The sequence below is a fragment of the Lates calcarifer genome, linkage group LG9 (assembly GCF_001640805.2).
Source record: "Lates calcarifer isolate ASB-BC8 linkage group LG9, TLL_Latcal_v3, whole genome shotgun sequence".
In the NCBI taxonomy this organism is placed as follows: Eukaryota; Metazoa; Chordata; class Actinopteri; family Centropomidae; genus Lates; species Lates calcarifer.
Genome location: NC_066841.1, coordinates 10,778,926 through 10,804,114, shown reverse-complemented (window position 1 = coordinate 10,804,114; position 25,189 = coordinate 10,778,926). Strand labels below are relative to the sequence as shown.

Sequence of the window (25,189 nt, the reverse complement as noted above, 5' to 3'; positions counted from 1 at the left end):
GATCACTGTAGCCTGCAGGAGTTCTTACCATATCTGTATGTGTACAGTATGGTAACTTAATAAAAGACATTTTTAGAGTTGAAACCTCAGGGAGAAAATGTCTTTGCTATCACCAGGAGCTACAGGTTAGTAAATTCCTCTGGTGCTCCAGTCCTTAAAGTCATGGCAGATGTCTAACTGTCACCTCAGCAGATGTCAAAACAGATGTGTTGGAATACAATTAAAACAAAAGCCAGTTCATTGGACTGCACTGAAATACCTAATTACATACACCTATTAAATATAAACATGCTTTGTTATGAATTCCTGGAGTAATCATCAAAAAAATTGAAAAGACTTTATTCTGAAACTGAGATTGAATCATTATTTGTTCTGCCTGTGAATATGTTTTTACCTGTGTAAGTTTTAGTTCACAAAAAGCAGAAAGACTGACACCTGAGAACTAACATTACCAATGAAATGACAAAGAAAATTGTCAATTTTGTCACACAGTGATTTCCCTCACTGCCTAAATATCAGTAATTCTAACACATCTGCTGCAAACACAGATTAGATATTTGGTTTCTTGTGTCTTCAGGCTGGAGTTTTCATTGACTTGTATAATAATAAAGCTGCTTTCACTATGCATCTAGTTATATATTAAATATGATATAAAGACATTCTTTTCTTTTTGCGGCGGAATGAAGACGGATTCTAAAAACAGTCTCAGAATGACTGACAGATGCAATGCGTTTCCTATACATTGAAACCTGTGTCATGCTGCACTTTATTGCACCGCGCACATGTGAGAGAGAGGTTTAATTTCAACTGGTAGATGGCTGGCGAGGGAATCCTAGCCTTCCTGGCTCCATGAGATTGATTCAGCTGATACATGTTTATGGAGGAAAACGCTCCCAAGCACCAAATCAGCAGAGAATATACATCACGCTCGCAGAGAGTGTGCTGTGAATGCCGATATTAGGTTTGCATCCAGTGTTTGTTCAGATGCAAGTTCATCATGGGGATTGGTGTCTTATGAGGTGCAATGGAAAGTGTTGCGAGCATAAGATTTGAAGTCGGGCCGGGTTGGAAGAGGTTAAGTGTGAGATAACTGTGGAGTCAAGTTTTGAAAATATTTTCTTCTCAGCCTCCTCTGAGTGTTCCCACTGGATAAGGGAGCAGGCAGCCGTGCAGAGGTGTGACGCTGATGGCATCTTTGATAAGTGCCATGTCAAGCTAACACAGATACTAGAGAAGCTGGTGATGCGTGTAACCCAGAGAATGTCACAATTGGCACATCATCTCTTTTGAGAAAGTTCTAACAATGCTGGTCTTACAACAATGGCCGATGTGTCATACATCTCTGCATCTCTGCACCACTACATGCTGCTTCTGTGTTGTTTCTTAAGAAATCCAACAACAACAGTGAGCCCTCAGACTGTTTTGTCTCAGCAGGTCTCATATCAGGTTATTGCCCCACTTTTTTTTTCTTTTGCTTTATCTCTCATGAGAAAGACCCTTTATAAACATCCCGCTTATCTTTGCCTTTACTGCTCCTTGGTGTCTTATCTCTTATCAGGCCTTTCTCCTCATGGGATATCACAATACACAGGAAGTTAGCTGTTTGCCAGGCCTCCTCATGACTGGACAGCTTCTTTGAAGAAAACCAGAGAACCAGGAAATATTTTGAATCAAAGTGGCTTCAGAGGTGCGAGGCAGCACGCGCTATTCCTTTTGTAACGCCAAACCTTTACACCGCTTGAAGAGAAAAAGGATCTTGGTGATTTACAGACAAATAAAGGCTCTAAACGGTCCCCTGTTCTGCGATAGTGCCTGGAGTTCAATATCAGTATCATTTAGGGATATGAAACTCATAAGGAAAGGTCAGAGAGCCTCTCAGCTTCAGGAATCTTGGAGAGTTATCTGTCTCTGCTGTCTGACGACGCTGCTGTGACTGTTGTGCTTTGTTCTAGGGGGAGAATAAAAAGCGCATGATAGCTATTGACTTTTTGTAGCAGGACCTCAGAGACTTAAACAATTGTGCTCTAATCCTGGCACTCTGTTGTTTCAGAAGTTAGGCAGAGACGAGAAAAACTATAGCTGTTAAAACGCTGTGATTTTTCTCCAATTTAATGAGGTCAACCTGTTTTATATCAACTCTTACATCTTGTGTTTAAAACGCTTCTGTTGTGTCTGAGCTGTCTGTTCTTCATGTTTTGCTCCCTTCTTCTTCTTCTTCCTCTTAGGTGGAGTGGTTAAAGAATGAGGAGGTTATTGATCCTGCAGATGACAGAAACTTCTATATCACCATCGACCACAACCTGATCATCAAACAGGCCCGCCTCTCTGACACTGCCAACTACACCTGCGTGGCTAAGAACATTGTGGCCAAGAGACGCAGCACCACCGCCACAGTTATCGTCTATGGTAAATTATCACCGTACACCGAACAGTTAGATCCAACATAAATCTCACATTTCCTGACCTGCAAACACTCATCCTCCTTACTGGCCACATGAGAGATAAGTAAAGTCAGTCTCTCCTGCAGTGGAAAAGTGCTGAATTCCTATAAGAAGTCAGTTTGAGCTCAAAATAAAACAAATTTCAAAGTTACTCTGTATAAAGCAAATCCCTCTCTCTCCCGTGGCGTGTAACACACGCTCATTTTGTTCCTGCCGGAAGGTGTGCGAGGAATGGAAGATTTGTGATTTTTCTGAATTGCGAGCAAGGTGCTGATGTGGCTGAGCCGTACTTAAAGAGACCCCCGCTGTGGTTTCACACAGACTCATCCACTGTCTCCCTAACATCAACTAACGCGACTGTTATTGCGCAGCATGGCTGTGAAGTTAAACTTCAAGACCTGCTGGGGGCCTGCTCAAGACAGAGGAAATGACACATGAAACAGATGCTCTTTTGAACCCGAGATATTGTTTTTCTGTATGGAGGGACTACCGGCTTGATATCTCAGTTAACTGAGGCCAGCAGAGTTCATCCTGTGCTTGATAGAACTCCTCATGATACTGCGGATTTACCTTCGGGAATTCAGTAACTTCAAAACCACAACTCTTTCACAAGAAACTGAATTCATCCACATAGGTTGTATGTACAGTGCAGTCAGAGTGAAAGAAGAGGAAATGCCTTGTTGTTTGTTGAGCACTGAGAATAATGTGGCCGATGGGGGGATCAATGTAAGTGTGATGTAGAAACACAAATTGTAAATCCAAGAGAGCAGTTTTCAGGGACAAGGGTCGCTGTCTCCGCAAGGCTTTCCTGTCAATAACGCAGTCTATTAGGACTTAGTGTTGAAAAACCGCTTTGATGTCGACTCATCCTTGAGAGAAAGTAACACAAGCCACTGCATCTGTTTGTGCTGTCTTTGCTTCTTTATCCCCCTTTTCAAAAATGGGATGCTAGTGCATTTATGCACAGCTGTGCTGTATGCGAAAGCGCACATCCTCGCAAAGCAGCATGACAAACCCAGAGGATAAGGGGGAGAGTTGTGTCTGATACCAGTGATGAAAAAGTGAAAAGGATAGGCAGTGTGTTTTTAGCCCAGTGCTTTCCAGCCCAGCCCAATACAAGGACACTGGAAACAGGAACACAAGCTGGCAACAAAAAGAAAAAAAAAAGACAGGCAGAGAGATGCAGAGAAAGAGGGAGAGAAAAGATAGAGCTGTAATCCATGGAGGAAAGAGAGCAGACAGTAAAGAAATGTGGGGTTTTGGCGGTCTTCCCCTAGAGTCCAATATTTTGGGCTTCACTCATAAGTCACATTTGAAAGTCGGGAGGCTCCGAGGGGCCCCAGCTCCGCCATCTCAAATGCCACAGACTTGTTCTCAGCCACAAGCCCTGGTGTCACTCTCCACTGGATTTAGTCGCTGACAGAGATGGATGAGAGAGGAAGAGAGGCATTAGGAGGAATCAGTGAATGGAAAATGCAGCAATCTGACCAGAATTTACTGTCTGGCTGCGTGGCAAAGTAATGACCTGAGATTTCAGGGTCAAATCACAAAAACGCTACACATTTTATAACGAGCAAATGACTATAAATTGATAAATTGATGTCCAAGACTTAGGAGATTTCAGTTAATCATGTACTGATAATGCTCACTGAAGAAAAATCCAATCAAATCCACATGTGTTTTAATTCTGTGTCTGTCTGTGGTTTTACTGCATTTCTGTTATTGTCATTATCATTTGTTAAATGCCATCTTATTTTTAAGTATTTTATTTCTCCCCGATTTATGTTTTATTGGCTTTATACCCTTTTATAAAGCACTTTGTAATTTGTTTTTGAAAAATGCAATATAAATTGCAGTTAAGCTAAATAAGAGCTGAGAAAACAAACAGGAATCATATCTATTTTAACATGTTTTATCACCGTATATTCCAGTGAATGGTGGATGGTCGACATGGACAGAGTGGTCAGTGTGTAACAGCCGCTGTGGCCGTGGTTACCAGAAACGCACGCGCAGCTGTACCAACCCAGCACCACTCAACGGCGGCGCCATCTGTGAAGGGCAAGGCATCCAGAAGCTGGCGTGTAGTCCTCTCTGCCCAGGTACACCATAAAATTACAATCCACCCACTTATAAGTGGGTAGAAAGGGTTTAGGTGCACAAAAACTGAATACAAAAAATATGATGCAACTCTGTGTTTGCATATTTCGCTCTGTTTGTGCCTCCACCCTTACGTGTGTCTCTCTCCCACATATCTCTCGTTGTCTCGATCATCTGCTCACCCACTCGTGCACTCGTTTGTCTCCATCCCCTCATTCGCCATTTCACTCACTGTGCCCTCGTCCTGTCCTGCCTGTTGTGCGGTAGTGGATGGCCTGTGGACAGAGTGGAGTAAGTGGTCCACCTGTGGGACAGAGTGCACCCACTGGAGGAGGAGAGAATGCAGCGCCCCAGCACCTAAAAACGGGGGAAAGGACTGTGAGGGCATGGTACTCCAGTCCAAGAACTGCACCGATGGGCTGTGCATGCAGAGTGAGTACCCGACTAATCCTCTGCTACTCTCTCTGACCTGCCAACCAAAGAAATTTCTTTACCCTTTGACCATGAGTTTCACTCTGCTCTTTCATCATCACGCTGTGTTTCACATCCCCACATAACACTCTCGCCCTGTCTCTCACTCACTCTGTTTCGCTTTGCTCATACATAAACAATAAGACTTGCTAAAGCGCCTTTCTCTCTGTCTTTCTGCACTCGATCTGGTTCTCTTTATTTGCACATGCATAATACACAAAAACTGTTGGATAAAAGTGACATAAAAGCAGAAACCACCACACATCTTTTCCTGTGTCAGCTCTCCTGAAAATATAAGTACATGTTTTAAAAAAAAGGCCTGGCCACATGGGGAAGCACTCTAAGTAATTATCCTTGTCACAAGCTAAGCATTTAGGAGTTAAATTTAAAATAATAATAAGTGATTATATTGTAATTACATAAGGGGGGTCACAGCTACCAGGCTGCTGTGATTACTACCTTAATTTAAAAACTTAGTCCCTTACGTCAAATGAGAGGAAACATGAAGCCACATAGTGGCACCACTGTAGACTTACTCCTTTTCCTGAGCTGCCAATTACATATGTTGGAAAGTGAGCAAGTATTGTACATAATCATTTACTCTTTCCACGATTTCAAAGTCTCCAGGACACACCAGCATTTCCTTCTCATAAATCACAATTTTTCAGTTTTATTGTTTTGTTGCTAACAAAAAAAAGGACCAAAGCCAGTTTGTGGTGCAGCCAGATATTTTTCTGCAGGCGGTGAATTGTTTTCTGCTTCTCTTTCTTCCATCGAGTTAAAAACAGCCACGCAGTTCAGTTGGGCCAACAGTCCTGCTCCCTCTCCCTTATAATACATTCACAGATTGGAATCATGCCGCAGTTGCTCCAATGCACGCGTGTGTGCACGTGTGTTGTTCACTGCAGTATTAAGAAGTTACAGGGTAAAGTATTTGATATACTGAACTTCATCTACTTGCTCAAACAGTCTTTGTTTTCTTGCTATTACAGGCTCAGTGCCTGAGATAGCTGGAAAGACTACACAGTAACTGAGTTAAACTCCTGTGTCTAGTTTAATAAAATTCCTCTCCAATAAACATCTTTGAAGGTGTTAGGCCCTCTCATTGTCACAGATGCCTCCATCGTATGCATAATCCACTACAGATGGTGATTGTGACACTAATAACATAACAGAGGCTCGGCTGCTGGATGTCTAGAATTTGACACAGCTGGCCGTCAGTGTCTGCAGCTGATCTGAGCTTTTGCTGCACTGTGGGGAGTTGTAAACTGCTACCTGCAGTATGATGCTGACATGATGAACCGTAGGTTATGTTTGACATCAGATTTCAGCAGTCAGTATGCAGGTTTAGATACAGATGGCTGAAGGATCTGCATGTCTCTGCCCAAAGTAAATACATACTGTACTGTGTGTCCATATGTGAGAGTGAGGATTGACAGGAAACTATGAACTTCAGTGTGATTACGTTTGACGTTAGCATCAGAGGAATGCATAAACTGATATGATAGCCAAGGTCATATGTCTATAGTGTATAGAAACATCAGGGAGCAATGTACAAGAGGACCTATCATTATTTGTCTTATTCATCTTATTTTATTTCCCTCTGCGGCACAACATATGTTCACCCCACACTTCCCCGCCCCACTGCATGCCCTTTGCAACTCAGCCTATCACATTAGTTCTTGGTAGATTGATGGTCAGTTTGTAGAGAATATAAAGCCGTAATGATATAGATTTAGGATCATCTCAGGGATTGATTTTTTTTGGAAGCTAAGAGGGTGAAGCCACTTATGTCAATGCTAATGACCATTTCCACTAGCGTTTAGGAGAACGGCCCATTATCTAAAAGCTCACATTATGGCAAATATGATTGGGAATGGAAGTTGTGTGCAATCTGAACTCACCTTGGACCGTTGATCTGCTCCCTCCAGTGCAGTGCTGGGATCTGAGCAAACACGTGTCTGTGGATTCCGTTGCAGCTTGATCTTATTTTCTGTTGTTTGAATTTATTTAAATCATTTCAATTGCAGTCCATCGCAGAAATCTTGCAAAGGAATTTGATACGACCAGAGCTGGAAATAGAACTCTCAGTGCTCAACCTCCACTGCTGTGCACTGTAAAAACTCAACTGACTGGAGTCAAAAAGAAAAGAGTTGTGTTATAATTTACTTTGTCTCTTGTTTATCACATTTAGACAGTCAGGGAGTTTGGGGGTTGGACTTAACAGAGTTAAGTATCTACAGATTGATCGAGAGAGGTTGCACTTTGCCTGTTCAGACAGAACTTCCCAACTTTAACACGCAAGTATAGTTCTCATAGTTCACTGAGGCTCACCTGTCTAAATCTCTGTCTTGCACTCCCTTTGTGGTCTGTCTTCCTTGATTCTGATGTTGTTTTCCAAGCCTTTGGTAAGCCTGCTCACAGACATGACATTTTCTTGACATATTGATCTAGAGAAAGGGGAGCGCACACACTCCAGCAAGGGCAAATGCTTTATTGCTATCAAACGACAGAGACTTGAAAATCACAATGGAACACTTCAGGCTTCCAAGAACATTAAGTTATTTGGTCTGTATTTACAAGTGGTTTCAAAGATTTGATTAAATGTAAAGAAGCAGAATCATCAATTTCAGCTTATATAGATTCACCACTAAGAGGGAGTAGATGCAAAAATGAACCTTAAGCTACTCACATGATGACATCAGTTTTGCCAGACGACAGTATATTTCCCGAAGGTTGGACGTCTGCCATATTCAAAGAAGTAATGACTGAAACACAGACAATGATTTCCTGTATGTCTCCCCTTTTCCTGCTCAGCTCTGTGCTGTCAGTGAGGAATAATCTTTGTCTGTCGAGGTTTCCCTCAGAGCCCACCCACTGAAGCGTGCTTTTACCCTGCAATACTGTAGACTCAGTCAGGATGAACAGAAACTCTATGGGATGGGTTCAAATGGGCCATCAGTTAGACTGACCCTGACAGTCACCTCCCCCTGCTCCAGCCCGGCCTCCCTACTGCCTGATTACATGTACACACCAGCCCCATCTATCAAGCCATTGATTTTCCTGTCGGTCCACTTGTCTGCCTGTGGCTCTCTCTCTCTCCAATAAGGACTTCATTGTTTGTATAGTTGTTTATGGATGTCCCAGGGAGAGTGAATATTATGTGTACTTGTGCGCTATCCCCAGCTGCCATTGATGCCTGCCTTTTCCACTTCACTTCAACATATTACCTGGCCACAACAAAGCCAACCGCAGACCCAGTGGAGGCCAGAAACCTTCTTTGCTGAAGATTTTTCTCCAAATCTCTGTCCTTCAACCTTTTTTTTCCATTCCCTGCTCTTGTAATGTAACCGTTCCTTTTATCCCGTGCGCCGCCCTCTCCATCCACCTACCGGTGACAGATGCAAGGCTGTAGGTTCTATTGACTCTGCTGGAGCCCACACTTTATCAGCACTTCCACCCCCACCCCACCCCACCTGCCAGCATCCGTCCTGCTGCTGCTGTTGAGGCACTAAGCCCAGTTGATGGATCACGATGCTCCCTCACAGAACCTCCATGCCCCCCACTCCTGCCCCCCCCCTCCAACGCTCCCCACGCTCTTCTCATCCATCTCTATACTCTATATACACAGATCTGGAGAGGAGGGGCCAAATCAAGAAAGATCGCTTCCCAGTGTCATCACTCCTACTCATGAGTTTGTTGCTGTCTCATTTGTTGAGTTTGTTTTTCTGTTGGCTTAAATTTGATTTTCATCATCCCTCTCCCTCCGTCTTCCCCACTCCACCCCCTCCCCCCTACTCCTTACCTCCTCCTGCTCTCTCTACCCATCCACAATCCCTCTCCTCTCTTCAAGGTTCCTTATATCAGAAGTCCTCTGAGGCAAAAGACAAGGGTGATGTGGGAAATTCATGTGAGTTATTGTTTTTTTTTATCATTTATTTATTTTTTTTACATGATTTCTACATTCTCTCTCTCATTCTTTGTCTCTGATCTGTTTTTTGCAAGGACTTCATTGCCAGGTTGTACACAATGAGTCTCATAGTCTCAGATAAATCACTAGAAAACGTTTCTTCTTTGCAAACAGTAACATTTCTTATTTTATGCACTAAAAACATAAAACAAAACAAGAAGAAATCTTGTTCATAACAGAATGAGAATATGTGTTTGCCATTGTTCTTTCTTGTCCATCTTCTATTCTGTTCTGCTTTTTTTGTTTTGTTTTTTTCTAACTTAATGATAACCACCACAGGGCATTTCCTTTTTTCATTTCTGCTCTGTCTTTTCTCATAATGCGTCTCTGCTAGCTTGCTGCCTGTTCACAGCCATGTTACTATTCAGTAACTCAGAGCTGACACTGCCCTTTACCCCGTTGTTCCTTATGAACCTCATCTTGACACTTTGCCTCACTGCCAGCTCAGGCACAGAGTCTGGTCTCTCTGTAGCTCACCCACCCTCTGTAAATCTCTACGTCCTCACAGAGAATGGAGTGTTCAATAATCCCTTTCATTTCCATTTCTTGTACTTTCCCCTTTCCGACAATGGCTCATGTTCAAAGGGATGTATTAATCTAAGTGATACATTTTAATGCGTACACTTAGCAGGTTGCTGCCTTTATCATCAAAGCGTGGATGGAAGATTGTTCGACTGAGGGGATATATGTTAAATAACTGCAGGGAAGCTTGGCAGAGGGAGCACAGCGAAATTACATTTTCAGACTTTCATCATTGGGTCCCTGCTCTGTTTTCTGTTCGTGTCTGTGCTGGAAGAAGGATTAGAGCCCTAACATATATGAGGAGGTATCTTGACACTCCTCCATAATGTGATGTCTCTGTTAAGGCTGAATAGAGAGGGCCTGGCCACACATGTCCTTCCTGGGGACCGAGGGGAAAAAAAAGCCTTTGAAATGACTGCAGTATTAAATCCCCGACCTCTTTAACTGTGGCCATTCAGTACATCTTAAACTGAAGAAACCAGCTATTTTTTTTTTTACAATCACCATGTTTATCCTGTCGTTCTAAGGAATGTCATACCCAATTTCAGTTCAGAGGAGATTCTCTCTCTAAAAGCATGAAATATGATGGATTTGAAGAACTAAGCACTGAATAATGTACTAGTTTAATCACATTAAAAACCTATTTATATGGAAAAATCAAGTCATAACTAGAGAAAAAGAAATTATGCACTTACTCACTATGTCAAATATGTGATAAAAAATTATACAACTTGTGTCTTTCAGTTGTCACAAAAGCCCCTCTGCTCTTGCTTTTCTTCCCCTACTCCTTTATCCTCCTCCGTGCAAGAGAACGCAGGAGACAGATTGAGTGCCATCTGTATCTCTGAGACACACAAGGCTAATTTACACAAATACTCTGCCATCATGCATGTCCTTAAAATGCTGTGTATGGATTTATGTCTGATGCTGCCATCTACTGGTGTAGATTCTGTGCCATTTGCCTACTCAAATTATCTAAGAAACAGACATATTCCCTTATCAAAAAATATATTTCTTCTCTCTTGCATGCATTTATGTGCAGTGTTTGACTTTTTGTACAACCCTCTGTACAATGTGTATTCTTACCTTAAACAATGCACACATACAGGCTCACACATGCCCTCTAAAGAGGAGTTTCTCCCCATTTGTCAACTTGGTGACAGTGAAGGACATTTTTCACTAAGCACCACAGAGAGTTCAGGCTGTCAGTAGGCATCCATTATAAGGTCTGATCTGTAATGAGTGCCTGTCTGAGTCTGCGTTTCTAACAGCCACTATATCCATGCCAGGCCTAGTAATCACAGAGGTTTCTCCAACTGGAAGGTGGACAGAAAGACTCTGGGAGGGAGACAGAGATGAAAGACAATTTGAGAAATGCAAGCTATGTCTAGATCTTATCTTCAGTGTGTAAGAACAAAGACAGAGACAGACTCTGAACTCCAACACAGAGCACGGTAATTTGAAGATGAAAACATCTATATCTCCGTCTTCAGGACTTTTGATCTCACTTCTGAGCCTGCTTGTTAGGACAGTGTGTCATTGGGTTGCATGGAGCAGCCGTCCTTATTAATTGCATGTTTGTGCACAGATTTATCATCATTATATTTATTTTCTTGTTTAATGTTATCTTTGTGATGCATGGTATACAACCGCACTTCCACGCAAGTGAGCAACACAGTATGGCCACTTACAAGAAGTGCTAATCTGTCAGCGCTAACATGTACACACAAGTTAAGACTCTTGTATTTGTCTCTTGCAGATTTCTTTGTGAGTAAGAGGTGTTTCTGTCTCCTTTACTAAATAAAAAATAGTGAAAATTGAATGTGAGGAGGTAAAGCTGGAAGGTGAAAAAGACTCACTATTGTGTGTCAAACTAAGTGTGTGCGTCATTACTCCTTTTCACTTTTGACAATTAAGAATGTTCCATGTCAGTCCATTGACACCCAGACTGATGCCACAGCATTTAATACAGTGGAAAAAAAAAGACAGGAGATATACTGTGTGCATTTATTTCCCGGTAGATGGTTATTAATATCCGGCTCAATCTTAAACCAGGATATTAGTCCTCTGATAATGGCTTCATCACAACTCCTGCATATTGAGAAAAAAAGCTTAACGCCATTGATATGAACTTATGAGATCTTAAAAGACTATTTTTCTCTCTGTGTTTTTGTCTCTTCTCCCTGAATCCCCCCGTCCCCCACCCTCCAGTGGCCCCCAGTACAGACGACGTAGCTCTGTACGTAGGTATTGTCATAGCGGTGATCATGTGCCTGGTTATCTCTGTCGTCGTGGCGCTCTTCATCTACAGGAAGAACCACCGGGACTTTGACTCTGACATCATCGATTCCTCTGCTCTCAACGGAGGCTTCCAGCCAGTCAGCATCAAGACTGCCCGCAAAGGTGTGGCATGGGAGAGATGTGTGTGTGTATTTGTGCTTTTGTGTGTATGCGTTTGATACTTGTAATGATACAAAACTTTTAAGTGGCTACAGATACTAATATGATTCTTTTTTCTATATAAAAAATTGTAAAATTAACAACAAAAGCAAAAAACTTGCATTAGCAGAATTAATCTGGTGAGATATGTTTGACTCAGCTAGTCTGGCAGCACACACGTGTTAGTGATGATGTGAATGTGCCCTTTTAACTGTAGATGAGCTGGGAGTTTGTGAGAGAAACGCAGACAGCGTGTTTGTGTAGTTGAGGTGATGAAACTATTAAAATGCTTGACATTGTGATGGGGAGGCCAAACTATGCCCCTTCATTAAGGCATAATAAGGCCAGTCTGTATGTCGCATATTAAACTGTAATTGGATTTGGGCTGGTGACGCAGAACTTGAAAGTAAGACCGCAGGGCATGGGGACAGGTGGCAGCGAGCTGGACAAATAGACAGCAGGGAAACAGACAGATCACAGTAATTGTGTTGTAAATAGTCTGGGGTTTGGGAAACAGGAAAAAAAAAAAGACAGCAGAGACTAGAAAGTAAAAATTTAAAATAAGTAAAATTCAGAGGGATGGTTTCCACAAATAATTGCTTGGGTGGCTCAATTGGTATTTAGAACCAAACTCTTTTATAAAATAATTAGGCTATCTTTATGAATATATTAATAATTATATTGATGTTAGCCCCCTGCTGTCCAAATTATTAGATGACAGAACCAGATGACTGAAGACAGGGTCTGAAAACACATCAAATCCCATTTTGTGTAAAGGACGTGGTCATGGTCATTGATGGAAAAAGTACATCTTCTCACATCTTTGAATACATAACAGTACTAGTTGGAATTTATAATTTATACAGCATTTATGATATTACCACTACCAATACTTACTACTACTAACAGTGGTGGTACAGACAGTAACTCATTATTCTGGCAATCTCTTATTTTTGAACAACTTTTATGACTTTCATTGACATCTGCATCATTTAGAAACTTGGTGCTGTTAGTAAATAGAGAGGGCTGGAAGGTAGTGGAGAAGCTGGAGGACAGAGAGCTCCCACTGCCCTCGCTCCACCCACTCAGCCCAACTATTGAACATTCATCCTTGTACCTACTGGGTAAACTGAGTGTTAGTGATGCCATCTGTTGCTGATGAATCACAGCTGCGCCTATAACTTCTCCAACTGAGTAATGTTTCTTGGTGGTGAAGTGGACTTCCCTAATGAGTTAAAAACAAATGAGTAAAGCCAGGCAGCAGTCTTGATGATTGCTGCCAATGCTTCATTTCTTCATGGTTATTTCGGTTTCAAGTTACCAGTTCTCCACATTCACTGTCAGAAAGAGTATATGCTGACCACAATTCTTCTCTTTAGAGATTTACTCTCTCTTTCTTTTCTTTTCCAGCTGATCTCCTAACAGCTCCCCCTGACCTGACCTCAGCAGCCGCCATGTACCGTGGCCCTGTCTACGCCCTCCACGATGTGGCTGACAAAATCCCCATGACCAATTCCCCTCTGCTGGACCCTCTTCCCAACCTGAAGATTAAGGTGTACAACTCCTCAGGCTTAGTGACTCCACAGGACGACCTGGGAGGGGAATTTTCCTCCAAATTGTCACCTAAGCTGCCGCACTGCCTGCTGGACAACAGCGACAGCACGATGGGTCGACGCACGCAGACCCAGACATTGCTCCGCACCAGGGATCCATCCTGCACCGCCCTGGGCTCCTTTAGCTCCCAGGGGGGGCACCTCATTGTGCCAAACTCAGGTACTGTACTAGAAAATGAGAAGAAGAGTTTTCACAATTTCCTGTTTTGGTCTGTGATTCAGTACATATTCATATTTTTAACCAGGCAACCGGGTTGTATATTTCAAAATAAGCTGAGATAACATAGTATAACAAAGAAAAAAATCTGTTTCATAAAAGAGAGATCAGCTAGTTCCAGCAAATTCTGTCTTAGTTCATCTTAATGCTCACTAACTGCCTTTTTATTTCAGACTCTTCCTCACAGTATTTAGCAATATTACCACTATGTACCATATAAGAACATGTGACTGTGTGTCTGTGAGTGTGTGTCTGTGTGTGTGTGTGTCTGTGTATGTGCGCGCATGCACATGTGCATACTGAAAAGATAAAATCCTAGTTTGACATGGAGAGGAGATCATTCATCACCTCTTCCCATGAGCTCCAAAGCAGGCCACTCTTCATTCATTCATAATAGGCTGGTGATGATCTTCCTAACCCAAAATGTTATGCTTAGAGATCCCATGAAACGGGCACTTGAAACTCCTTTCTTGGCTGGGTGCAATAACTTCCTGATGTCTCTGCTCGTTGCCTGGCAACCTCATGGTAACAACACGAAGCAGTCAATCCAAGAAGTCAGTGCACTCAGACAAGAAATTGTCTGGCACCCAACTTGTCATTTTTATACTTTGGTTTATGCAGATTAAACAAACAAGATATAACGTGTTAATTAGGACACAGCAAAGCTAGCTGGCTGGAGCTTTATATTTAGCTGACAGACTTGAGAGTGGTATTGATCTTGTCATCGACTCTCTGCAAGAAAGCAAGTAATCATATTTCCCAAAATGTTGATGCATTGATTTTAAGATTGACCCTACACTGACCTGTTTCAACAGGAAATACATCTCATTAAGGATGATATGATTTCACGGAACCTTTAAAGTGAAAATCCACCTTAAAACAGATCATCTATAAGGTGATTTCTGTGCCTTTATTGTCAGATTTTTGACATGGAAAGAAAGTTAATTTAAACTGGGAAAGTTACTTTTTAAAACAACTTGTTCCATCTACCAGTAAATAATGGAGATATGGGCATATTACAGCTCAGTTATTGAGAGATTTATATAGAAAAAAACGCCTTTTAGGTCTCAAATGTCATTCATGCATTTATAGCAGCATTAACAGCATCATATTGATCAATACACATGGTCCAAACTAATGTTTGTTTCTATTTTATCTTTATAAATGCTCCAGCATTACCCAATGCTGCCTCTCTAATAGTTCACCATCTCTACCAAGGTAACCTTTACACACACACAGACATGACTTTGAAATAATACGCTAAACCATATGTAACCTATCAGCGTATTGACCGCACACAGTATGACAAGAGCTGATGGATACCTAAGGTGTGTGAGTACTGAAGCAGAGGTGTACTGTTTCAGTCAGCTTATGTTAGCCATGCTGTCCTCACTTCAAAACCATGCGGGCTGCTTGTAACATGCCACAGATGCATGTTGACAGGCTCAGACAAACTAGCAGCGACATTAAAGGATACGCCGACTTCTTAAGTTTCTTAAGTTTTTCTTTTTTCGTTATGATTCCTGTAAAAATGTTCTCAGCTGCTGGTTGCGCTCAGCCACCTCATCATGTTACATAGGCAGAGGGAGAGGAAAGAGCACATTTGATATTTGATCTGTTCATGTGTCTGGGTAATGAAATATTTTGTGGCAGTGTCGGGGTGGCTGTTTGGTATTTTGCATCTTAAAATGCATTTCTGATCTCTTTGAAGCTTTTGCTGTGAGGGAGAGTGGCAGAATGTGAGACGTCCCCGTGGCAGAGTTGTGATTGCCTTGCTAGCTGGAAAGAGAAGCTGTCTGTCACCTTTTGAAAACTTCAGTACAAGGACATGGGAAATCAATGAGCTATCTGAGAAACCCCCCTCCAGACAGAGAAACAGTGTGTGTTTGTGTGTGTATGCATGAGGGAGTGTGGGTGGTAGGGTACTAAGAAAAAACACACACACGCACACACATCGGACAGGACATCATATCAAATCAATCTGAGATGGAAAAATGTAAATCATGCCGGCTGCAGCAATATGAGAATGCTATGACGAGTAGAGAGACCATTGATTTTAGAAATGAAATGTCACATCATTTCCTGATGCCGTAGAAAAAGGCAGTAAAGGGCCATAGTTTTTATATGTGGGACTGGGGGGAGTTGGGATTATTACTGTACTTTTCCAAGAAAAATAATTATCACTTTTCACTGGGGCTTTAACTGCTCTTTACCTCTGCAGTACTACATTAAGATATACCTATTACAAGTAAAACCATTAAACAGTAAACCATTAAGGACGTTCTATTACATTTAGACTTGATTGCTTAGTGAGTTTGTAGCTCATACACCATGTAGACATATAGTATATCATACAAATATTAAGAGTTTTTAGTTTTTATCCCAGCCTGATGTGTCTCTTTATGTTCTCAGTGATTCAGCTATTGGCAGTACAAATAGCTAAAAAAGACTCCTCTGGTCTACCTGACAACTTCACAATTCTTATATATGCCTGTTTGTTTGTGTGTCTTTCTGTTTTTGTGCTCCCCAGGGGTGAGTCTGCTAATTCCAGCGGGGGCCATTCCTCAGGGCAGAGTGTATGAGATGTACGTGACGGTTCAGAGGAAGGACAACATGAGGTACGCAGCGCCGCCTGCCACATCAACGCCCCAGAGCCGTGTTTACCCCTGTCAGAGCTCTGCCATGTCACGCATAACACAGAGAGTGCTGTCACATCATCACCCAAATGGCATTTGTGTGTTTTGTGTTTATGCGTAAGTGTGTTATTCTCTGTGCCACCTGCAGGCCCTCAGTGGAAGACGGCCAAACGGTCCTGAGCCCCGTGGTGAGCTGTGGGCCCCCCGGGGCCCTGTTGACTCGGCCTGTCATCATCACCATGCACCACTGCGCCGTGTGTGACGGCCAGCAGGACTGGCTGATCCAGCTCAAGAGCCAGTCACAGCAGAGCCAGTGGGAGGTGAGATGTCAGATGCCCGATGAAAACTGTGCGGTCAACTTTGAAAATGTGCTTTTGACGGTCATGTGAAGTATTTAAATGATGTGACCTAAAATAAGATTCACAGATGTAATTTATCTGTTGAATAATCCACTCTGCATTTGAGCTGCAATTCTACTCAGCATTCAGCAACGGGAGAAGGTATTATGGAAAACAAAATGATAAAATGGCATGAGACAAAAGATAGCGTGAGGTGAAGGAGATCAACTTCCCCTGCTTTGTTTGTGCAGCTCAGCACTCAGAGGAAACCCCTGTTGCAACCAGGTACTGAAATAGTAGATCTCTGATAGCAGGGAGAGGACTGGGACTGTTTTTTCCCAGATTGTTTTCTTGTACCTTTATGAATACCTGTTTTTGTTTGTGTGTATGTGCGTGTGCGCTGTGCTTGTGTTTTTGGAAACCCTGTGCCTGCAGGCCCCATCATTAATAGAGCAGATGATGATAAGTTGGGTTGCTGAGGGCAGCACCACACACACACACACACACACACACACAGTCCAATTACCGAGAGGTGATCATTTGTAGAGAAACAATACATCCACCTTCATCACAAAAACAGCCAAGAGAGTATTTCTGGGTCAGTTTTCCCTCCATGTGATTTTTAATGAATTCTTATAGACAGGACTTTGCTGAGACCTTTTTAAAGGGTAAGGTGCTCACAATTGAACCATAAGCATTTGTGTGGCGGCGGGACCTCGTAAAGCAAGCAGAATGAAAAGCAGCAGAAAGACAATACAGAGCACAAAAGAACTTGGATTTTATTTTATATAGGTTCGTGGTTTAAATTAACAAGTTATAAATTCAAAGAGGGCACTACCAGGAAATCTGGAAAAATGCACTAGTTGGACTCTATGCAGGAATATTGACCGATCACATACTGGGAAAATCCAAGTACTTAGGAACATCCTATATCCAATATATAGACTTCTCTCCACTCGTCACTGAATAGGGGCTTGAATAACATCATTTCCAGGAAGTCACTGTCTCGACTCCTCCTCCTCGATATGACTTGGTGCAGGAAAAAAACCTACCAGGCTGGTCCCACATGCCTTACTGACATTGATGAATTACTTGGGGGCAGCCAATAAAGCTCAGTGTAAACTAACTATTTTAAAGGAAGAAATAACTATTGATTACATCTCTGACCTGTCAGAAATGCAGATGGTAATATCCAAGGTGACGCAGAGCTTCCTTTATAAGAGCTTCTCTTCCCTCTGAGGCCAGCCTTCATGCTGCATGTGTGAAATATTGCATTATATGACATGCTCTGTCAGAATGTGTATTCATCACTGCAGCAGAAACGGGAGAGAGGAGCTCCTCTGAAGTAATTCATAGATACTATATATATATAAAATACATATACAGTCATCACCACCCAGTGAGAATAATCAGTTTCATCCATGACACAACACTCATCCCCCGTTGAAACGTGCGTGCACACACACACAAAATCCACACAGTGTCATTGAGGAAACATGGTGTTGTGATGATGATGAAGACAGGAGGTCATATAATGAGGAACATGTGGGACTTTCTGCTTCAGTAACCCTACAAAGATTTATCCTCCTGTGCCTCAAAAAGAAAAAAAAAATCTCTGCTGATGAATGCAGTCAGAAATTTGTGAATAAATTATGCTGTGAGTGCATGTGAAAATGTGTGTATTTGCATGTTTGATTGTTTGCACACATATGTATGAAACAAAAGCCTACTTTTCCACCGTGTGTTCTAATTATCCCCCAATAAGGAGCCCCAGCACCATCCCTCAGGAGCAGTTAAAGAGTCTAATGATCAGCCATAATACTGCTGTTAAACGGCCTAGCTCACAATAAAATACTGTAATTCCTCTTCTGTCTCTCATAATAAGCTGAATTAATGCCAATGTGCTGCTCACAGGAGTGTTTGGATTAGAGAGAGAAAGACGCAGAGCAAGAGAGGAAGAGAAAGCAAGATCGAGAGAGATCGAAAGAGGGTGAAAGATAGAGAGAGAGAGAGAGAGAGAGAGAGAGAGAGAGAGAGAGAGAGGAGAGAGAGAGAGAGAGAGAGGGAGAGTGGGCTACATTAGCTCCCACAGACCAGACAGGCTTAATGAAAGAGAAATATGTCCTGGCATTAGTGCTTTTACAGGGGTCAACTACAAATGGTCTTCTTGGTACTCACTCTTCCATTACCTCACATACACAATGGCAGAGTGTCAGACATTACTAATACACACATACTAAGTGTAATTTCTAAAGGACACAGCTTATGTGAAAAGGCCATGACCCCTGATTGTACTTTCCCTTGTTAAAATGAAATTTGAATTCTGTTCGCTTTCAATTAAACTGAAAGAACTAAACATGAAACTGGATAAACTGGTATCACTGCATACATGCTACCATATTTGCTATCAGTTTCCTATGTAACAACATGTTTGGTCATATATGTGACTTGTGACTAATTATTCTATCCAATTTAATGATTACAACTCTGACAAGTTAAGGTTTTATTGTTTTTACACTCACAAAGTCACTAGATCTATTCTGTCAACAAAACAAAAATGGAATAAACTTAACATTCTGCTCAGTTTCATATAACATTATATATATATATATATATATATATATATATATATATATATATATATATATTATAGCTATTATAGTGCTTTAGATTGAATAGGCCTGTTTCTTGGAATGAAAAAGCATTAAATCAGATGTAGAAGAGCATAAGTTTGGATAAGTTTGGCCTTGTAGACACAAAAAGTAACAGTGAAGTCAGACTCATTTTAACTCTGTATGATTAATACTTTGGCCTTACTTGCCAACAAATGAAAAAAATACATGGAAACTTAGGTGGGAGAGAGCTGGATCAACAGATTTGGTCTATTTTGAAATGCTATTAATCATTCCTCTTTTGTTTTCATCTTTTTCCACTTCATAATGGTGTTTTTTCCAACCACACAGTGCAACAAAATTATGACAGAACCCTTGACTATTTCTGGCTCTTTTAGCTTATTATCTCCCACACTCTCTCTCTTTTTCTGTCCACACTGTAGGATGTAGTGGTGGTAGGGGAGGAAAATTTCACCACGCCGTGCTACATCCAAATGGATGATGAGGCCTGCCACATCCTGACAGAGACGCTGGGCACCTACTGCCTCGTGGGCCAATCTCTCAGCGCTGCCACCATCAAGCGCCTCAAACTAGCCATCTTCGGTCCTGTCACCTGCCCTGCCATGGAGTATCACATTAGAGTCTACTGCCTGGATGACACACAGGATGCGCTCAAGGTAAATGCATAGCATGTTACATGTGTGTGTCCTTTTTTCCCCCATCTCTCTGTGTTGGCTAAAGGTTATGCAGGAGTTAAATGTGTTTGTAAGCGTTAATGATGTTTGTGAGTTTGTCATTTTGACTGAATTGTCAACGTGTGTGTGTAGGCACAGCTAGCAGATGAGGTGTGGGAGGCAGAATGAGAAATCTTTGTGTTGGTGTGTCACAATAAGGGGAGACAAGCGCTTGCATTTGAATAGCTTCACTGCTCCTGGTAGAAAGATGCAGTTGCTCCGCCAACACAAAATAAGCCAAATTTATCCACGTACCTGTGTTGTCTCCCCACCTCAATTCTGTTTAATACCTCCATCTACCTACATGGAGGAAAGATAAGGAGGGATTATTATACCGAGTAGGGATATTGAACATGGTTATTAAGTTTGGAAATGGGTAATGAGAAGTGATAGTGATCCTGCTGCAAGGACATTGAAGCCGGTTTCTGATAGCAGGTCCAGATTCAGTTTCATAAAGCCCTGAGGAAAAGTGTTGAATATGCTATTTAAAAAAAACATTTCATCTGTATATTTCCATTAGAACATTTGCAAGAAACCGCTGTAACAAACAAGGCGCAACAACAGTTTACAGCAGCACAAAAGTAGAAAAGTAAAAATTGCTTTGAGGTCAGTGTGTGTGGTTTTGTATACTGATCAAGTGTGTGTTTATGCATTCAGGAAGTCCTGCAGATGGAGAAGCAGATGGGTGGGAAGTTGCTGGATGAACCAAAGACTCTCAACTTTAAAGACAGCACCCACAACCTGAGACTTTCCATCCACGATGTCCCCCACACGTTGTGGAAGAGCAAACTACTAGCCAAGTACCAGGTAAACCTGCCATGTACTCTTTCAGTGAGAAGGCCTTAAACGGTGTCACGTGCTCTCCGGCAGATAATTAACCTCTTCTGCCTTTCTCCGCATGATTGCAGGAGCTTTCCTTCCAGCAAGTGTGGAGCGGCCCACAGAGGAACCTCCACTGTTGCTTTACCCTGGAGCGGTTCTCTGCCAGCACAGTGGACCTGGCCTGTAAGATATGCGTGCGCCAAGTGGAAGGAGAAGGACAGATTTTTCAGCTGGACACTACACTGTCAGAGGTAGAGTCTGATACCTAAGTCTTCCACTTAATTTGTAACAGCTCAAAACAATGATTTTCCTTGTCTAGATATGAGCAATGCATCACAAAAATCTTAAAAGATCGTTGCAACTCTTGTCACCTCAGTTTTTGCATTTCCTCCACCACTTGGTGCTCATTGTTTCTCAGTTGTGAGAGTGAATCTACCCTCTCTCCCATGTCCTCTTCCCTCTTTTTGCAATGTTCGCAAAGACCGGCAGGGTGGGAGACAAGGGAGTCTTGCCTCTGTGGCCCTCATACAGTCCTGCCTATGACAGACCAGTGCAAAGCAGAGAGGAGCAGGGGTGGGGTGGTGATCACCCTCCAGCCGTGCTGGTCTTGCTTCACAAAGGCCATCTGGCCGGGAGAATAGAGCTTGAGGGATGGAGGAGCACTCAGGCTTTGTGCTCTGTAATGAGATGAATTACAGTACATGCAGTGCAGAGCTGTGTCCCCGCCTGGCCTTGGTTCATTTGTCTCTGGGTCTTGCTCTCGTTTCTGTAGCCAGACCTCCAGCACTTAATCCTCCAGATGCAATATATTTGAAAATCACTCAGCTTGCATCAATAAATGGATGGCAATGAAATGAATGATTTTCACTTTTTATAGAACCCAGCACCAGAAATTTTCTGTGCTACAAATCCATTTGAGCTACATTATGTTTCGTTTTGTGAGATGGTGTTAAATTATGTTCATGCCGCCTGCAGCCACTGGCTAGATTCTCTGTCTCTCCTTCAAACTATCTCTCCCTCTCTCTTCCTGCAGGATTCCCAGAGCATTGACACCTCTCTGCTGGACCCCGCCAGCAACATCACCACACTGGTCGGGCCCAATGCCTTCCGCATCCCTGTCTCCATTCGACAGAAGCTGTGTGGCAGCCTGGACGCACCACAGACCAGGGGCAATGACTGGAGGATGTTGGCCCACAAACTTAACCTTGACAGGTGGGTGGAGGAACAGGGCAGCCCAAGAGAGAAAAGGAGTGAGACGGTGACTCAGACTGAGGCCCTTGGTGGTCACAGTCTGGCCACAGGAACAGGCTGTTATCTGGAAATAAGAGTGACTTGCTGTAGAAAAAGCTAAATACACAATTGACCTCATCTTCAAAAAGTTGTTAATGTGCAATTTAAAGTGCCAAATCACTGTCTTCATTAGAGGGAGGCAACAAGATCGCATGGGAAATAAAACTATAGATAACTAATTTCTTTTCATTTGAATGTAATTGTTCTTTGGGAATGTGACTCATATTGATAAGCATCTGCTGAATTGAGATGAATTGAGCCGGACCGAACTGAGACAGAGAGAGAGTGAGAGATGAAGATAGAACGTCGCTCCTCCTTTCAAAACGTCACTCACATGTCTATGATAGTCTTGTGTGTGCGATGAAGGTGCAGTGTGTGTCCATTTATAAGGTCCCAGCTCAGCAGGGCAGCCTTATCACAGGCAGCAGCTGCAGATTGACGAGACCACTGACAGAGTGTGATGCGAATGAAGGGAGAGTGTAAGAGGAGAAACTTGAACCAGCCTCATTCACCCATGATTCCTACAGAACAGTGGTTTAGTAGCATATAGGGCTCATTATTTTTCATTTAAGGGGAGAGTCTTTATTTTGAATATAATAAACTAGGTGACAGATGATAAAAAACATCTGTGGGGAAAAATAGGATTTTGAAAATATCATTTGCAGCAGAAACACTTTTTCTAAATTACTTAAAGGGATTTTGGTGCATAATCAGCAGCTCATTTGCATTTTCTACCACTTTTCTCTGAACTGTCTATAAATTAGGTATTTTCTCTGTTGTGCTTGTCATAACAGAACTTGATTTTCTTTAAACTACAGAAATCAGCACCTTCTCGCCCCAGGAACAATGAAATCCAGATGAAAGTCAGGGGTTTATAGGGAGAAATCAGAGGAAAAATTACCATTGATTCTCCCACTACAAATACATTTAAGGATATATTGTTCAACCGTGCACATAAGCACTCACTTTCTTGTTGTGACATGGTTATGTACTTATTGAGGAGAAAGGTGACCACAGAAAGAAATGGAAAAAGATTGAAATGTTTCTCTCTGTTAATAATTTACCAGATTTTCCTAACATACCCTCTCTGTTTTGTCACAATCTTTCATTCAGGTATCTTAACTACTTTGCCACCAAATCCAGTCCCACAGGAGTGATTCTAGATTTGTGGGAAGCCCAGCATTTCCCCGACGGCAATCTCAGTCGCCTTGCCCAGGTACTGGAGGAGATGGGACGCCATGACAGCCTTGTTCCTTCAGTGACTGAGCACTGACATCTGCCCACCAGGGAGTGTGACATTCCAGGGAGGAAGAAGACATAAAAAGAAAATAAGAAGAGGGGGGATGCCCAAAAGCAGGAGTCATTTGGCATCACAGTGACAAATGCACGTATGCACTCACAGACGCTGCTTGTGTGTACACTCAAAGAAGTAAGAAGATAGAAACACAGCTAGGCCTACACAGCCATGACCCAGTTAAACATTGGCAACAAAGGGTGTAAAAACTTGGAGGGTAAACAAGAATCTCTGCCAGTCATTTCTCTCTGGCTGTTCCTCTCTCTAGTAGAGCAACTTGATATTTTTGGCTCTAGTTTCCTTGGAAACAGCTGTCCGGTTATTTGGATGGACTGTGCGGATATGAAGATGATGCCCTTGCTGTAGACAACAGTCCAAGTGGTGACACCCTATCAGAGGTCAAAGGATTCAAGGAAGCACGGCTTGGATCAGTGGAAGCATCTCTCACTCTCCAGAAATCAGTCTCCATAGCAACTCCACAGATGAGAATTTGTTCTGTGATAACATTGTATTTAATAATATGCCTATTTATACATATCTTTTTTTGTATTTTATGCTGCCTGTAAGGAAATACTTTGTTGTGTCCTCCCATTTTTGGTTCTTCTTTCATTATGTTTGACTGTGTCATAGCACCTCCTGGTGGACTCTTGCAGTAATGACTCATCCTGTCAGCCACATTTACATGTACAGAAGGAAATCAATGATGTAACCATTTTACTGTTTTAGTGTTGCTGTCGTAACTAATATTAATACTTTTTATTCATTTTAAGTATAATTATTGTTTTTTTGAAGTATGTGTGCTTCTTTAGTTGCAAGTCTTTGAAATATTTTTTGATAAGTTGAATTGTTTTTGCATGTTTTGTTTTTGTTTTTGTTTTTTTGTTTGAGTCAGGCCAGTTGGCCAGTTCCACCAGTCTATTACCCCTAAACAGAAGGCGATCAACATTACTTTCCCAAAGTGACTAATGTTCATGACTGATGCTGATGATTGGTATGTTGTTCAATATATCATCTACATGAAAGAGAATAGGCAGAGATGAGAGGTAGATACTGAAGAGAAGGGAATCAAATAAGTATATTTTTGTAGGACCAATGCAACTGAGTATGACTGCTTTTTACCAAATAATTGACATACAGTGTATGAGGTTAAATTTAATACACAAGGTGATCATCTAAATGTCAAATGTCATTTCACAAAGTGTCATTTCTTGTGTTCAGAAGTGAATGACATCCATCTGTAATTTTGGAGGAGAATGGAGATTCTAACTCGGACTTCTGTGGTTGTACATTAATGACAGAAGCCATCAATATTATAATGAAACTGACTCTGTGCATAAAAAAAATAATAGTTGTAAATGCAACATTCCTTTGATGCAGCAGCACTTGTGACTGTTCAAGTGTTCTTGGTTCTTTTTTTTTTTTTAATGGCAGTTGTCCCAGTTTTCGTAAAGCCGTCTATGCAAACTTTGCATCTTTTTGAAACAATCTTTACATTCTCAGTGGGCTAGCCTTTGCATTCCCTGGTTGTTCTTCAGCTTCATGATTATTATTGTGTATAGTGAGAATGTAGCCTGTCTGTTTTTGGCACTCATGATGTTTCCTTGCAACTGCTTGCATTTCATCTGTCAAGTTATTGTACAAAGTGTAAGAAAGAATTTTTAAGACTAATAATAAATTATATTTATATGCAACA

At 41.9% G+C, this 25,189-nt stretch overlaps 1 protein-coding gene across 3 annotated transcripts in view; it reads left to right on the top strand.

Moving 5' to 3' along the window:
* The window catches only part of unc5cb (unc-5 netrin receptor Cb), a 108,520-nt gene extending 83,331 nt beyond the window's left edge, over nt 1-25,189 (top strand). Inside the window, exons 5-17 of one of the 3 annotated variants that reach the window (XM_018685217.2) lie at nt 2,226-2,406; nt 4,373-4,540; nt 4,806-4,970; nt 8,863-8,919; nt 11,713-11,904; nt 13,351-13,713; nt 16,301-16,388; nt 16,555-16,726; nt 19,800-20,033; nt 20,748-20,897; nt 20,999-21,163; nt 21,946-22,124; nt 23,316-25,189. In XM_018685217.2, coding sequence (XP_018540733.1) covers nt 2,226-2,406; nt 4,373-4,540; nt 4,806-4,970; nt 8,863-8,919; nt 11,713-11,904; nt 13,351-13,713; nt 16,301-16,388; nt 16,555-16,726; nt 19,800-20,033; nt 20,748-20,897; nt 20,999-21,163; nt 21,946-22,124; nt 23,316-23,475 — 2,274 coding nt within the window. In that variant the 3' untranslated portion in view covers nt 23,476-25,189. The remainder of the gene's footprint in view (nt 1-2,225; nt 2,407-4,372; nt 4,541-4,805; nt 4,971-8,862; nt 8,920-11,712; nt 11,905-13,350; nt 13,714-16,300; nt 16,389-16,554; nt 16,727-19,799; nt 20,034-20,747; nt 20,898-20,998; nt 21,164-21,945; nt 22,125-23,315) is intronic. The other 2 variants (XM_018685218.2, XM_018685219.2) reach the window with 2 other exon arrangements.